Source organism: Delphinus delphis, chromosome 5 (assembly GCF_949987515.2).
Source record: "Delphinus delphis chromosome 5, mDelDel1.2, whole genome shotgun sequence".
Taxonomy (NCBI): Eukaryota; Metazoa; Chordata; class Mammalia; order Artiodactyla; family Delphinidae; genus Delphinus; species Delphinus delphis.
In genome coordinates, this window is record NC_082687.1 from 47419988 (window position 1) to 47437297 (window position 17310).

General features: G+C 37.0%; 1 protein-coding gene across 1 annotated transcript; it reads left to right on the forward strand.

The window, feature by feature from the left end:
* The first annotated feature begins 28 nt into the window (after positions 1 to 28).
* Positions 29 to 15876, forward strand: RCHY1 (ring finger and CHY zinc finger domain containing 1). The gene is given in 10 exon segments (XM_060012364.1): positions 29 to 243; positions 4994 to 5113; positions 5367 to 5482; positions 10253 to 10331; positions 11982 to 12026; positions 12137 to 12195; positions 12284 to 12310; positions 13286 to 13406; positions 15215 to 15301; positions 15303 to 15876. Coding segments are annotated over 10 exon segments (789 nt in total). The 5' UTR covers positions 29 to 153; the 3' UTR covers positions 15348 to 15876.
* The last annotated feature ends 1434 nt before the right edge of the window (positions 15877 to 17310 follow it).

The window sequence follows — 17310 nt, forward strand, 5'->3', positions numbered from 1 at the left end:
AAATCCGGCTGCCCCGGGTCACGTGCCCAGCCGCCATCTTGGTTCCGGTGGGAGCTGTACCCGGCAGGGGGTAGGGTAGAGCTGCGATGCTTCTCGGGACGTAGCTTTCGTCCTGGGGGAAGGGTTCGTGGAATTTGAGGGGAGGTGGAGGAGATGGCGGCCTTGGCGCGGGAAGACGGCGCCCGCGGGCAAGTGCAAGGGCGGCGGGGCTGCGAGCACTATGACAGAGGATGTCTCCTGAAGGTGAGGACTTCTGTGGGCTCTTCCCCTACGAGCTTCCGCCGGGCTGGGCTGGGGGCGGGGTGGGCAGGCAGGGCAGTTTTAGGCTTTTGGGCTGAAATTTGAGGTTAAGCTGTTGTCAGGATACCTTCCCCTCTAACTGGGTTCCTGCTGTAGAGAACGTTTATGGCAAGGCGACCGCAGGGCCCACTTATTCTCTTGTGTTGTGCTTTGCGAGCAAAGCTCGTCTTGCTTGGGAAGAGCCTGGCCTTGCACATTGGTTAGTTTATCGGTGGGTTCATTTATTTAGTCTTTCGCTGCTGGAAGTAGACTGAGGCAGCCTTAGGCCTGTGCCGGCTTTTCTCCAGGATCACTTTCAGGTGTGTGATGAAATAAGAGAAGAGGAGTAAGCAGGTTTAGAATCAGAATACGATTTCATCTCCTGTCGTAAGTAAGTTTTACAGCTTGCCAGTTTCGTTTTAGAGTCAGGGATTATGCCTAAGCCTGCCAAGGAGGAAACGTATGTGTGTAATAGGAAGACAGTTATGTAATTGCCACAAAATAGGGAATTATGTGTAGGAGAGTGTCTAGTATGCATATACTGTTACTTTAGCTGTTTGAGAAAAATTCCTAGTCAATCTAGAATTTAAAAAATTCGCATCCGTCCAATTAAAGTTCATTAATTTTTCTTGCAAGAAGCGGTTTAAAGATTTTGCTTAGAAAGCTTGAGCTTTGGAGTCCCACAGCCCTACCCCCCAAATTTTAGCTCTGCTCTTTGATAACTCAGTACTTTTTTTTTTTTTTTTTGCGGAACGCGGGCCTCTCACTGTTGTGGTCTCTTCCGTTGCGGAGCACATGCTCCGGACGCGCAGGCTCAGCGGCCATGGCTCACGGGCCCAGCCGCTCCGCGGCATGTGGGATCTTCCCGGACCGGGGCACGAACCCGTGTCGCCTGCATTGGCAGGCGGACTTTCAACCACTGCGCCACCAGGGAAGCCCGATAACTCAGTACTTTTGAGAAAACTACTGGTTAATGCCCCACATATAAAATATGGGTGATAGAAGTTCCTGTTTCATAAAAAAGCATGAGGCCTGTAAGGATAACCTAAAGCCTTTTTTGTAGGCGGTGGTTTGGTGACCATTCCTCCACTGCACTGGATAAAGCTCTTTCAAAGGTGGTCATTCACCAGGTGTTGTTTAAGGAGAGTGAGTGCTATCCGTATGATTCCGTTTCCATTGAGATGTGTTAGAGTTTCAAACTTCAGGTCTAAAACTGAATTCAACATCCTTATCCTCCTCTCCCCCCAGGAAGTCACACAAATACCTCCGTGTTTCATAGCACTCAGGTAGTTGACCCTGAGTATCAAATGCTTTTTTGCCCCCCACCCCTTCCCTTAAATACCAGAGACCAAGTGAAGAGTTTTAAGGAGGAAGTAATCAACTAAATTAAAAGCTGCTGTTTGCCTTTAAATTTGGCAAGGAGACCTCGGTCACTGGTGATCTTGAGGAGAAAAGTTTCTGTGGAGAGGTTGGGACAGAGTGTGATTGGAGTGGATTCAAGAGAGAATGGGATTAGTGGAAATGGACATAGCCTTTATAGACAATTGTTGGAGTTTTGCTGTAAAAGAGAGCAAAAAAAAAAAAAAAATTGAGACTGTGGTTGTTGGAAGATGTGGGATCATGGGATTTTTTTTTCCCCCCATGGGAGGGAAAGATGGGAGGTGTTGCAGCATGTATGTATATTCTTAGAGGTGACCCCCCCCCAAAATGAGAACATTTATCATGCAGGAGGAAGAGGGAAAACTGTAGGAGCCCTGTCTTTGAGTAGCCAAACTGAAGAGGGGATCCAGTGTACAAAGAGAGGAGTTGGCCTTAGATAAAAACGTGGACTGTAGACTGTAACAGAAGGACAGACGGTGTGAGGTACATTTGCAAGTAGGTTGACAGAGTTTGTGGGAGAATGTTCTCTCTTGATTATTTCTGTTTTCATAGTGAAATAAACAAGAGTGTAGCAGGAAAAAGACGTTTTTGAGGTTTGAAGAGAGAGGAGAAGATATGAAATAATCAGCTAGGTGTTCGGTCCTAGACGGTGGAAGAATGAAGAAATTGACTAGGGAAACATGGTAGTAAGACCCCACTTTTTATTAGGGGTTATGACTTAAACGTGAGAACAGCCAGTGTGGTGGTACTTTTGTTTTAGCCATATTTAGGTGTTCCTATGCAGGTTGAGTAGGAGAGAATTGGATTTAACCAGAGTTGGGGTTCTGGGTAGGTGAGTATGTAAATAGAGAAGGAAGGAACTAGGGTGTATGCAAGGGAAGAAGTGGAATTAGTTGGAAAAGGAGGAGGTAGTGGTTAGAGAATTTAATGCTTGAAATTAAGATACAAACAGGATTCAGTTCTTGTTCTAAGCAATGGTTCTTAAAGTGTGGGTGATTGGACCCCTGGGAATTCCTGAGGCCCATTAGAAGACTACTTTATACTGCTAAGACATTATTGTCTTTTTTAGCATGTGTGAAACTAATGACTAAAACTGCTAGCACCTTAACGTGAATCAAGGCAGTGGCACCGAACTGTACTAAACCTATAGTTTAAAAAAAAAAAAATCCAGTTTCACTTAAGAATGTCATTGATAGAATTAAAGCAGTAAAATTATTAATTGTATAAAATACCAACCATTGAATACATGTCTTTTTGTATGTTTGAAATGGGATGTTTTCATCAGGCACTTTTGCAGACTTACATTAGGTGCTTGTTATGAGGAAAAGTTCTGTGCAATTGGATTATGAACTGAATGAATTTCTTTTTTAATGGGACATTTTTTTACTTGAATTATGATTATTCAGACTTGAGTATTTGCTGGACATTTTCTCCAGTAGGAGGGAAGTGAGACTGTCATTGCAAGGAAAACAGTCAGCAGTGATAAAATTCAAGCTTTCATGTCAAAATTAGAGTTTTGGAAGACCTGTGTTAGCCTCTGTGAGCTTGAAAGCTTCACAATACTTATTTTTCTGTTAAGATGGTTAGTGATGTTAACAAATGTGATTTTTTGATATTGCATGTGAAATGTGGGAACATTGGGAAGAGCTACATAATTCAGTGAACTGATATTTTCCAATGACCAGTGGGTGGATAAAAGGTCCATTCACAATGCAAGATAGATCAATGGAAGGGAGAAAAGTTAACTGATTAGTTTCAGATTTCATGTTGCAACTACCTGTTCTTAAGATTTGTTGAGTTTTGGTGTCGTATCAGAAGAATATCCATAATTTTCTAAGAAGGTTATTAAAATACCTCTCCCTTTTCCAACTACATATTTATGTGAGCCCAAAATTTCTTCATATACTTCAGCCAAAACTGTGTGAATGCAGAAGCACATACGAGAAGCTACCTATTTTGGGGGGAAATATAGCTGTTTTTCATTAAAATGTGTTATTTATGTTAACATGTAATTGGTTTGTTGCTATCATTTTAAAAATAAGTAATATTTTTAAAACCTGTAAGTTTTAATTTATAATATGGTAGGTGTCAATAGATATAATTTCACAGAAACAAAAGCTCTTTGGGATACAACATAATTTTTAAGACTATAGGTAAAGGGGTTGAGACCACAATGTTTGAGAACCACTGTTTTGTGGCATGACTGAGAATATGTGGCTGAGGAGGGTTGGAGGACAAGGCCATTGGAAGTGAGAAAGGGAACTGAGAGTTCAGGGTATTGGAGGGATTATCACTGTTGGATGTGCAGATAACTAAGATTTAGGACAAGAGTAATATTGGAAAGAAAAGGAGCCAGTTGAGTGTTAAAATAAGAAAAGAATGAGCTATGTTATGGGAAGTCATGGCATAGGAAGTCTTCAGAAATGAGAGGATCTGAAGGTCACGGTATACTGGAAAGTATCAGGTTAGCTTACTGGCCTGCAGACTTCTCCATGTACTAGTTAGGGTAAGGTCTACAAAAAGACCCAGTAGTGATGTGAGTTAAAGAATAAAGAGTCTATTTCTTCTCACCTAACAATTCAAGGTGAATGATCCAGTTTGGTAATGAGGCTCTGTTTCACATGATTATCCTAGGGACAAGTTTTTTCCATTGTATTATTTTGCCATGGAGGAGGAGGCATGCCCAGTTTCTTAATATGCAGGCCCAGGAGTGGCACTGATTTCTTCCATGTGTATTCTGTTTGTAAGAACTTAGTCATTTGGTCACAGGTAACAGCAAGGAAACTGTAGTATAGCTGGGCAGTCATGTGCCCGGGAAGAAGGAGACAGTAGATTTTGTTGGACAACTGGCAGTCTTTGCTGCTCTTGAAAACAAGGACTGTCTTTTACGTTTATTGCATCTTCTAAAGTATCAGATACGTAGCTGATGGTTAGTAAACTTAAGAAGACTAAAATATAATCTTTATAGTATTTAATGCTTCGGGTTTGAAGTTGGTAAATGAATTTATCTGGAATGTCTAAGTAGAAATTGCCTGCGTGCCATTTAGGCTGAGAATGAGTTTAGGGTATTGTGGGATTAGTTTTGCAATCTAGGGACTTCCATCCTTCACAGTTCTTCTGTCTTTAACTACAAGGTTGTATTCAGCTTGACACAGAAATGTAGATGTTGAAGGAAAAACAGTGAAATGTCATGTTTAGTGTCAGTTTACCAAATGATCTATTGGTTGTAATCTTTTGACCTTGTTCCGAGGAGGAGGAGGAAGGAAATTTCTTTTTGCATTGCAAACTTGTCTTTTCTTGCTTCTTATAACTGTTTTTCTCCCTTGGGGCTTAGGCACCATGCTGTGACAAGCTTTATTCTTGCCGGTTGTGTCATGATAACAATGAAGATCATCTGCTAGATCGCTTTAAAGTAAAGGAAGTGCAGTGCATAAACTGTGAAAAAATCCAACGTGTAAGATTTTATCACAAATTTCTATTTTCTTTCTTTAAAAAAAAATTATCCTAAGGTGGTTTTAAAAATTTAATCAAGAGTATTGCCAGTATGACTTCTTTAGCTCTTAAAGTAAGCCTTATCTTGGATTTCAGTGTATAAAAACTTGTAAAGATAAAACTGCGTGTACATTAATAAAAATTCTGGATATTTAAATAGTAATTCAAAATGTTTTGGTAAACTCTAATTTTTTAGTTACATGTGTTTTTTTTAGGCACAACAGACTTGTGAAGAATGTAGCACATTGTTTGGAGAATATTATTGCAGTACGTGCCATCTGTTTGACAAAGACAAGAAACAGTATCATTGTGAAGACTGCGGAATTTGTAGGTACTGTATGTAAAGTATTCTTTTCTAATTGCTTCTGATATATCTGAGGAATAGTAGTTTTTAAAATCAACTTAGTTGGAATATAATTATTGATACATCTTATAAAATGCATTCATTTTAAGTGTCTAGTTCAGTAATTTTAGACAAATATATATACTGTGTTACTACCAACACAAATCAAGATAAAAAATATTTCCATGATTCTAAAAAGTTTCTTCATGCCTTCATCATTTAACTAGGCCATCAACAATTGTGTGCCTATTTAAATTTTAACTTTGGGGTAGAAAATATGCTTTTATATGAAGTGTTTTGTAGGCAACGAAGGTAAAAAATTAGGGTAGATTTTTTTCCTTTTTGAAGATTAGTTTAAAAAAAATTGTCAAAAGTTTTGATAAAATCACTACAGACTTAAAAATTGGAAAATACAGAAAAGTAGAAAGAATGAAAGTATTGATAAAACAGCCTGAAGTCCAATCACCCACTGACAAGGTACTATTGACATGTTGGTATATAGGAATTTTTTTCTTTCTAAAAATCCTGAAGTGTTAGATGTATACATAAGCATATATGTAACATGTGTTTGTTTTAAAGTATACTAATACAGCAAGCCACTCATTTTAAGAAATAGAGTGTTACCAATACTGCTGGAGCTCTTAAGTATTCTATGTTAATCCTTCCTCCTTGATCCCACTGGAGAATTTTAAATCGCTTTCTTTTCTTTTATGTAGTTGTTTTTAAGGAAGGATAACAAACGTATCAAAAGATGTACCAATCATAAGCAAACAACCTTTTCTAGTTTTTAACTCTAGAAGTTTGATTTGGGTCTTTTTTATAGCTTTCATGTCTATACTCTTTGAACATGTGGAATATAGAAATAATTGGTTTCATGTTCTCTGCTAATTCTAACATCTTTGTCAGTTCTGGATTGATTCTGATTGATGGATTATTATTTTTTGGTTGGGTTTTCCTGCTGCTTTGTGTTACTGGTCATTGTTGGATACCAGACATTGTGATTTTTTACCTTGTTGGGATATTTTCATATTCCTACAAATCTTCGTGAGCTTTATTTTGAGATGCAGTTAAGTTACTTGGAAACAGTTTGGTACTTCTGGGACTTGCTTTTTTAATTTGTTAGATGGATCTGGAGGTATGCTTATTCTAGGAATAATTATTCCTCACTACTGAGGTATTACTCAGTACCTTCCTGAGTACTCTACCCAGTATCCCATGAGTTCTAAGGTTTTCCAGTCTGGCTGATGGGAGTAAGCACTGATCCTGGCCATGTCTGAGTGCTGAGCACTGTTCCTTCTAGTTCTCTTGGATGGTTCTCTCTCTGGCCTTGGGTAGTTTCCTCACATGGATGCACTGATGTGTATCCTGCTAAATACCTGAGGGGGCTCCCCTGTGCAGCTCTGTCCTCTCTGGTACTCTGTCCTGTGAACTCCAGCCATCTTCTCAGTTAGGAAGTCTTTTTGACTCTGCCTTACTTCCTTCAACTTGTTTGGCCTGGAAGTGCTCTAAGCAGTAAACTGGGGCAATTGTAGGGCTCACTTAATTTGCTTCCCGTATCTCACAGATCACTGTCCTTCATAGCCTGATGTTCAGTGAAACTTGTTTCATATATTTTGTTTGGGTTTTGTGGTGGTGGTTTTAGGCAGGAGGGTAGATCCAGTCTCTCTTATTCTGTCTTGGGCAGTAGTGGAAGCCTCCCTGCAGGGTTTTACCTGTGGAATTTGACAGGCTGATTCTAAATTTCACCTGGAAGAGAAAATTCACGTAGCTAAGCAGATTTTGAAAAGGAAGAATAACAAGGAGGGAGTTGCCTTTCCACATAATCAAAACATGATAAAGTTAGAGTAATTCAAATGGTATGTTCTTTGTACAGGAATAGACAAATAGATAAAGGGAAGAACAGTGTGTTTGTGAGTGTGTGTGTGTGTGTGTGTACATTCACATATTTATAAATATGAATTTATAACAGAAGTGGCATTTCAGATCAGGGGAAAGGGAATTAGGAAAATTGTTTATCCATTTGCGAACAAAAAATTGATTACTAAAACTGCATTCATTAGAATATGGTTTTAGCATGTTGCTACAAAAACTCTAAATAACAAGTGCTTCAAAAAAGGTAGACGTTTATGTTTCTTATGGAAAAGTCTGAACCATGTAGTTAATTAAACAGAAGTCCAGGTTCCTCTTATTTTTTTGCCATCCATAAGCTATTTTCTTGCCTACATAGTTTAGAAGAGTCCGTATTCTGATATATCAGTGGAAAGGGGGAAATAGGTGAATGGAGGGTATACCCTTTTCTCCTAAGGGCATGAGATAGAATTTTCATTTGTCTTTTCTGTTCATACCTTCAGAGAAGTTAGAAAATAGTTTTTATTCTGGCAGCCCTGTGCCTAGCTAAATGTTCTGTTGTTGTGCAAGAAGAGGTATAAGAGAAATTTGGGGACAGCTAGCAATCTCACCTTTACCATACCTAATACATTTCAAATGGATGAAAGAAAAATATAAAAATTACAAGCCATAGTATTAGAAGTATATAGAGGAATATGTTCATGACCTGTGGGTTTCAAAAGTCTTTTCAAGACCAGAGGCAGAAGCATAAGGCATAAAGGAAAATACGTCTTTTTATTACATAAGAATTAAAATGACTGTATAACAAAAGATGTAAAAACAAGATGACATACCAGAAAAATAATTGTAACATACGCAAGTGAAAAAGATTAATACCCAAGGTATGTGAAGAGCTCCTTTAAATAAGGTTCCTCAAAAAAAGTAAAAGTAGAACTACCATATGATACTATATGCAATTCCACTCTTGGGTACATATTCGAAAAAAATGAAAACACTGATTTAAAACGGTACATGCACCCCAAGTGGTACTGTTCATAACAGTAACACACACACACACACACACACACACACACACACACACAGGAATATTACTCAGCCACAGAAAAAGAATGAAATTCTGCCATTTGCAATGTCATGGGTGGACCTAAAGAGTATTATGCTTAGTGAAAAGCCAGACAAAGACAAATGCTGTATGTTATCACTTATATGTAGCATCTAAAAAATAAAACAATGAATGTATATAACAAAACAGAAACAGACTCACAGATATAGAAAACAAACTAGTGGATACCAGTGGGAAGAGAGAAGGGGGGAGGGGCAAGATACAGGGGTAAGGGATTAAGAGATGCAAACTACTATGTATAAAATAGATAAGGAACAAGGATATATTGTATAGCACAGGGAAATAATAGCCATTATTTTGTAATAACTTTAAATGGAGTATAATCTATGAAAATTTTAAAACTTTATTTATTTTTGGCTGCTTTGGGTCTTCGTTGCTGTACACGGGCTTTCTCTAGTTGCGGTGAGCGGGGGCTACTCTTCGCTGCGGTGCGTGGGCTTCTCATTGCGGTGGCTTCTCTTGTTGCGGAGCACGGGCTCTAGGTGTGCAGGCTTCAGTACTTGCAGCATGTGAGCTCAGTAGTTGTGGCTCGCAAGCTCTAGAGCTCAGGCTCAGTAGTTGTGGCGCACAGGCTTAGTTGCTCCACGGTATGTGGGATCTTCCCGGACCAGGGATCGAACCCGTGTCCCCTGCGTTGGCCAGCAGATCCTCAACCACTGTGCCACCAGGGAAGTCTTCTATGAAAATACTGAATCACTATGCTGTATATTTGAAACTAATATAATATTGTGAATCAAGTATATACTTCAGTTAAAAAAAAGAGCTTTTTAAAAAATATTTATGTATTTGCTGTGCTGGGCCCTAATTGCGGCACACAGGATCTTTGTTGGCGCGTGTGGGATCTTTGTTGTGGCATGTGGGATCTAGTTCCCTGACCAGGGATCGAACCTGGGCCCCCTGCACTGGGAGCATGGAGCCTTAACCACTGGACCACCATGGGTGTCCCAAAAAGACCTCTTCAAAATTGATGAAAGACAAATACCCTAGTAGAAAAATGAACCAAGGACATGAACAGGCAATCCACGGGAGAAATCCAAATGGTTCATAAACATTAAAATATGCTCCCTGTCTCATCATTTGAGAAATGCAAATTAAAAAGACTCTTCAAATTTGTCTGTCATATAGGTAACCAGTATTGGCTAGGGTGTGGGGAACATGGGTGCTGTCACACATTGTTGGTGGGAGTATAAACTGTGCTGTCTTTGGAGGTCAGTTTGGCAGCATCAGAACTGATGATGCAATGCCCTCTGACCCCATAGTTTCACTTTTAGGAATCTTATAAAAAGTCATCAACATGTAGGTTGAGTGATGTCTGTATACAGATATTTATTGTATCATTGTATTAACTAAAGATAGTAAATTATATCAATAAAAGAATATTAAAAAAATTATGATATATCCATACCATGTAATATTATGAAACTGTAGAGAGGAATAAAGTGGTTCTATGTATTCATACATAGAATACTCTTCAGGAAATAATTGTTTTCTTCAGAAAGTTGCAGAACAGGATATATAGAAAGAATCCATCTGTGTAAAAAACAAAACCCAAAGTGTGTGTGTCTGTATATATATATGGGCAATTTTATAGGAGAAAAAGACATGGAAGGGTAGGTACCATTCTGCTTATAGTGCTTTTACATTTGGGGAGTGCTGTTGGGGAGGTAGGGGTTTACCTCATTTCTTCAGTGTGGTTTGAACTTTCTTTACAGTGAAACGAAACTTACATATGATGAACAGATTATCACTGTAGTAAAAGATGTGTTTGTTTTTCATGCTGTTTTTAGGATTGGTCCAAAGGAAGATTTTTTCCACTGTCTGAAATGTAACTTATGCCTCACAGTAAATCTCCAAGGAAAGCACAAGGTATATAATTCAGTTTGCATGATTTAAAAAGTATTACAGTGTTTTTGAAAACAGCTCAAATCCTAATTTGTTTAAAAGCATGCTCATTTTCAGATATTACCAAGTACAATCATGTTGCTTTTTATTTTTCAGCAGTATTAAGTAGATATTCTAAAGTATACACCTTAGAATATCTGATCTACAATTCCGTTTCTTCTATATGGTGTGTAAGAATACTTCCATCAGTTATTAGTGAAATGTAGACAACTTCTAAATTGACTTATGGATTCTTATCATTGATACTGGTATTAAGAATAGCTTTTAAAAAGTGTGGTACAGGAGGGCTTCCCTGGTGGTGCAGCGATTGAGAGTCCGCCTGCCGATGCAGGGGACGCGGGTTCGTGCCCCGGTCCGGGAAGATCCCACATGCCGCGGAGCGGCTGGGCCTGTGAGCCATGGCCGCTGAGCCTGTGCGTCCGGAGCCTGTGCTCCGCTATGGGAGAGGCCACAGCGGTGAGAGGCCCGCGTACCGCAAAAAAAAAAAAAAAAAAAAATGCGGTACAGGAGAAATACAGAGCAGTGTAACCTTTTGTTAACACAGCATTCCAAGAAAATTCAGTATTCCTTTCATAATTAGACAAATACTTTTCATTTGGATGTAGAAATTTTATGTCATGATCCTAGGCCTGTTAAAAATTAGTTTTCATTACTTAGGAGAAAATCTAATAAACTATCGTTTATAGTACTGATTCTATCCAAGAATTTAGAGAATGGAGAGACTAACGAGGGTGTTTTAAAAATAGATACTAGATAATAACTGGCCTAAAATACTGAGGTGGTGAGGTGAATAATGAACATAGGGGATATTGTGAGGAGTATAAGGAAGAAACAATGGGGCTGAATAAAGATGACATCCAAGGTGTTTAGTGCTGGCTTAAAGTAGTTGATTAATAGATTGTGAATTTGTAGGAGATAAAAGATTGGGTTTGGTTTTACCGACTTGAGTTTAGGGTGATAGCAAGATATGCTTGCTGTGTTGTCTTTAGAAAACTATACTCATTTTCTCTTGTGGTATTTTTATTTTGTTTCTCAGTTATTTTTTATTGTTTATATTAGTAAATGGTCGTATCATCTACTCAGGTACTTAGTTAAAAAACCTGGGCATCATCCATGGCTTGGTGCTTTTTCTTTTACGTCCTCACACCTAATCAGACACTGTCTTGTCCAGTTAAGAACTCTGGCCCTGTGGGCACCGTGTTGGAGCTCAAATATATTTCCACCTCTTGCCACCATATAATTTTGGGAGTTCTTTAGCTTCTCTAGGCCTCAAATACATCATCTGTAAAATGGGGTAATAATTGTACCTGTTTGATTTAGTGTTGTGGGAATTAATTGAGGTAATACAGGTAATGAACTTGGCATATGGCATGTAGTACAATCTCTGTAATATGAACTGTTATTATTTATAAAATGATAATTTGAATAATTAAGACATATTCATAGTTGTGAGAGTTAACTGTTCAATTTTTGTCTGACATAAGAAACGTGTATTAATGTTCATTATTATCTTTAATAAGTTGGTATGGTTTCCTTTGTTTTTATTATTAATACTATGGTTATATCATTTCCATCTAGTTAAGCTTTGGTAATTTTAGTTTTGCTTTTAAACAGTGTATTGAAAATGTTTCCCGGCAGGATTGTCCAATATGTTTGGAGGTAAGCTTAAAATATTTTTTGTTTTGGAAATATCCCCTCTTGAATTTAAAATACTGGGTATTTATATTGTCTTCATGTAATTAAGCACTAACATTTATTTCCTTTTACAGGACATTCACACATCCCGTATTGTTGCTCATGTCTTGCCATGTGGACATCTTTTACACAGGTAAAGTAACTTTGGTTTTTCTCCTAAAAAATGTTTGGAAATAGTGGAGGTACTTTTTGCTTTATTAAAATAATGTTATATTTTTCAGAACGTGTTATGAAGAAATGTTGAAAAAGTGAGTGTTTCATGGGATTTAAAAAAACTGTAATTGTAAGACCTCTGTTTTCTTTTCTTTTCTTTCCTTTTTTTTTGTTTTTTTGAGGGGAGGGGGAAATGGGCAAACCTTGCAGTTACTTGCACCATATTGGACATGGTAGATATTTCTCTCGAAATGGGTTGGGTAGATGGGTAGTGTTAAAGTGAGCAAAAAGCATGGTGGGGGCATAGGACTATACCTTTGTCCTCTTGTTTCTGTTATGCCTTATCTCATCCCGCAACTTGAGACAGATAACTCTCATTTTCTGGCTGTACTTGTTGGGGAGCTCAGTCTCTGCCAGAGGCAGTCATAGCATTGTAAAAAATAAAAATACTGAGGCATGTTGCTCAAAATTCTTAGTTGTTTTATCGGCCCAGTATAATGACCTGCCAAAAAAAGCTTCTAACAAGATTTATCTAATGCTGATTTTGTTGTGGGGAAAGGATGCTAAAGTGAGATGCAAATAGTTAGGAAAGAGGAGACTGTGTAAATGTATTTTGGTCTTGCAAATTAATGAGTAGAAACTTTAAGAGCCAGATAGAAGGGAACTTTTTCAGAATTTTTAGAAAGGAAATAATATGATCTGAATAAGTTTTAAGGAATACAATCTCTCCTTTGCTTGAATAGGTTAAGAAATTGAGGCTGTTTAGCTAAAAAGCAGTTTAATTGGTTTTTAAAATATATTGAGTATATTCTACAGAGAATATTGAGTAATTCCTCTTCATTTTAGAGAACTGAGGAAAAAGAAGTAGGTTTAAAAAACACCCTATGACACAGGATTTAATTGAAAACTTTTACATTATGAAAGTTTCCAGATTTGTAAGATGATCTTGAAATATAAAATAATACCTATCTTGGATGGTTTACGTACCAGTTAGCATGCATCTTCTTGTATGCCTGAGTTGATATACTCCCCATTTAATGTTTGGGAAATAACTCTTTTATCTCTCCTAGAGACTACAGGTGTCCATTATGTATGCACTCTGCTTTAGATATGACTAGTTACTGGAGACAGCTGGATGATGAGGTAGCACAGACTCCTATGCCATCAGAATATCAGAACATGACTGTGGATGTGAGTAGAATCAATGCTTAAAAAAACTTTTCAGGTTCCTTGTTGATGTTCATGTTTATTTTTGCCCTTTTGCTCAGATCTGTCTAAAAAATACTATTTGGGCATAGATGCCAATGTGATGATTAATGGGAAGGACAGAATAATCTTTAAATTTTAGTTACTCTGAACTCAAAAGACCAGGAAAAAAAATCCAAGAATACCTTTGTGAAATTCTTTCCAACACTAGATGGCAGGCAAAAACTTTATTCTGAATAATTTACATATTACTTAACAGAGTCAGTTGGTAATGTAACTGAGTAGAGGTGGATTACTGGTTTGATGTTTTATTTTAATTATGTTTTAATTTTAATTATTTTAAATTTTATTTCAGGCAAACATGTTTACTGATTTTTTTTTTAAGATTACTTCTTGGTTTTTAATGTTTATTACCCTTTTTAGTCTAAGACTTTATTTGGTCTTAGCCTGTAATCTAAAATATAAGAGGTATTTCTGTGCCTTTTGCCTTGTGGAGAATGATCATCTTTTCTCCATTAATTGAGATGTGCTGCTATCTAGTCTCAGCATAGTACATTCAGTTACAGGTTAGAATTGGAAAGTAGATAGCTTTCTGGTGCTTTAATAACTTTTTGACATGAATTTTCAAAACATCTTCATTTCAAATACTTCTACACAAAAAGATAAAAATCACTTAACAAAGACAGATAAAAATTATTTTCTGTTTTATTCACACTGGAGCATTTCATAATTCATGTGGATAATTGAATTGTTAGTAAGATCAATGAAAGATCACTTTTGTAATACTGATAGTTGTGTCATGTTTTATTAGAGCCTGTAATGTGCTATGTCCTATTTAGGTCATTTTTTAAAATAACAGCCTTATTGAGATATAATTCACATATCATACAACTCATCCATTTAAAATATCCAGTTCAGTGCTTTTTAGTGTATTCTTGGAGTTGTGCAAACATAACCACCATCAAATTTAGAATATTTTCATCACCCCAAAAGGAAACCCCATAGCCATTAGCAGTCATTCCTTAATCCTCTAGCTCTAGGCAACGAGTAATCTACTTTCTACATTTAGATCATATTCTTAAAAGAATTACTTTCCAAATTATAATTTAGAGAAAATTTGGATGTTTTCTACTTATTATGGTGTGGCTCTTCTAAAGCTAATGCTTTTCTCACATAGTAATTTATTGATCTTTTTTCAGGTTAACACCTTTTTTATTTTTCAGTATCTCAGTACTAGAAGAGATTAATTCCTAAGTGGCATCTTATTGTCATTTTAGGGACGAGCCAAAAGCTTTTCTTTGTTCAACTTTAGAAAGTATTCTTTTGGACTTTAATTCATTTTTGAGGCATGGAAGGCTAGGAACTTAGCATATTAAAGGGTAAGCAAAAATATTATAAGTATGTAAAAGTTCGTTTTGTTAACTAAGATAATATTCTAAGTGTCAGTGAAAAATAATGAAATTGTGTGTTGTTTTGAATTAGTATAGGTGTTGATCTGATTATGATGCCTATGTTAATTTTTGTGCTACTACTATTTATACTATTTGGGAACTATTTTAAAATAAGACTTCTTAGCTCAAATCCACATTTTCATTTTCTAAATTCACAGCTAATCTCTTATTAGAGATTTTAGTGAACAAATAAAAGGTATTTCTATTTATGGAAACGTTTAGACTTAACATATGTATGGTTTCATATCTTTAGTATGATTTTCGAGGAATTGTTTTGAGCAGACAGTGCCACTTTCTATTTATAAGGTTTAGTATACTTAATTTTAATTCATCTCTTTTCAGATTCTCTGCAATGATTGCAATGGAAAATCTACAGTCCAGTTCCATATATTAGGCATGAAATGTAATATTTGTGAGTCCTACAATACTGCTCGCTCAGTCTGGAGGATGTAGAATTTCAGTAGATCAGCAATGACCAGCCTATACTGTACTGGACAACTGAGCATTTTCTGATATAGAAAAAGGCTATCTTTTTATCATGGTGCGTCAGAATCTGTGCATTAGAGTTGATGTGTTTTGTATTAGTGTCACAGGGTAAAATCATATTACAGGACTTAAGGATTCAGGGTCTCTTTGTAGAATTATCACAGCTCTACGTTGAATGACAGCCACCATGCTTGTGTTTTGATTGGAAATTCCTTTGGTGTCAGTTGTTTGGAAGTTAATGTTTGCCACTGAAATTCACATCCATAGATGTATTATACTTACATGGAACTTTGTTTTAAGTGACACTATGCACACAGAATTCCTTTCTAGTTCTTGATAGAACTGTACTTAATTCTTAGTATTATTCTTGACTCTTTACGGGGTGTGCTGTGAGAATATGTTCTATCTTACTGTTAAAATTTAATTACATATACTTTAGAATTTTCTAAGACGATCCTTTGGATCCTGTAAATGTGAATTATGATGTAATAACTGCTAATAAAACTATATTGAAACAGTATTTTATAGAAAGTTTTTTTCCAAGGCTATCTATTTTTGGCTCAGAGCAATTCTCTTTTCTTTATTTTGAAGTGTTCTTCTATAAGAGTAATTGGGAAAAAGGTAAAATAATAGAACTCTTCTAAGCCTTAAGAAAGCCATCAACATTGAAAATAATCGTTTTGGTTGTCCAGAATTATTTTTTCAAAGAATAATTTATTCATTCAGTCAGCAATTATTTAGTGAGCAACTGTTATGTGCTGGCTGTGGTTCTAGATGCTATACGGATGACAGTGAACAATACAGACCAAAGTCCCTGCGTTCATGGTGCTACATTTTAGTGTTCTTCACACTTGACTAGCTTTTTCCTTGTTTTTCTTTATGTATGCAGTGGTTGTCTTTGTTGTGAATGGGGTGGGTTCTTTCTTCTCTAAACGCTTGAAAGTAGGTATGGATGAGTAGAAGGGACATGAAATGTAACTTTTTCAGGGACTAGTGATGGAATTAGATATACCTCTTAATTCAGGAACATGGTACACAAAAATGTTTGATGACCTGAACTTTTTTACAGCAGTGTCCCAGTATCCAACTTAGTCTGTTTATAAAAAGCTTTAGGTTAGGACGTAAAATGTGTGCATATCAGTCGACAGGTATTTATTAAACACCAATTATGTTTCCAGCTTTGAGTTAGTTGAATCTCCTGTGAATAAGGAAGATAGGCTTTTAACTAAAAATCCTCACATTTCTGGTACATTTATTTCTTTGTTGAAATCTCTACCTGGACAAAGATAGCAATATTTGTTTGTCTGTCTGTTTTGGCAACTCTGTGTGGCCTGCGGGAATCTTAGTTCCCCGACCAGGGATCGAACCTGCACGCCCTGCAGTGGAAGCACAGAATCTTGACCACTGGGCTGGCAGGGAAGTCAAGGCAGTAGTATTGATTTCCAGTTTTGGGCCCAGATCTTCTTTATTGTATCCTGTCTTCCTGTCTTCCATGTTCTGCTCTTGTGTTCTCTCCCTTTGTCCGTTTCCTCCGCCTGGGCAGAGCACTCATGCTGATCTTGATTTGGGGAAGGAATGGGATATTTTGCTAGGTATTACCAGTCAGTATACAGATAAGGAAAGACTAGTTTTCCAGTCGTATTACTTTTTATTTCTGTTATCTAATCCTGCTAAACTGATTTAAATCATACTGTTGCTTTTAATCATAGAATCATTGGCTCTTTGAGTAGGAGTGAGTATTGTAATAGTAACAAAGTTCTGATTTGAGCATCTACTGTTTGCCAGGCTTAGTGATTAGCATTAATCACTACCATAATTCTGTAGGGTAGGTGCTGTCATTTCATAGATGAGAAGGCTGAAGTTCAGAGGTTAAATGACATGCTTGAGTTAGTGACAGGCACTCAGTATTGGAGCTGGGAATCAGATCCAGGTCAATGACCCCAAACCCACTA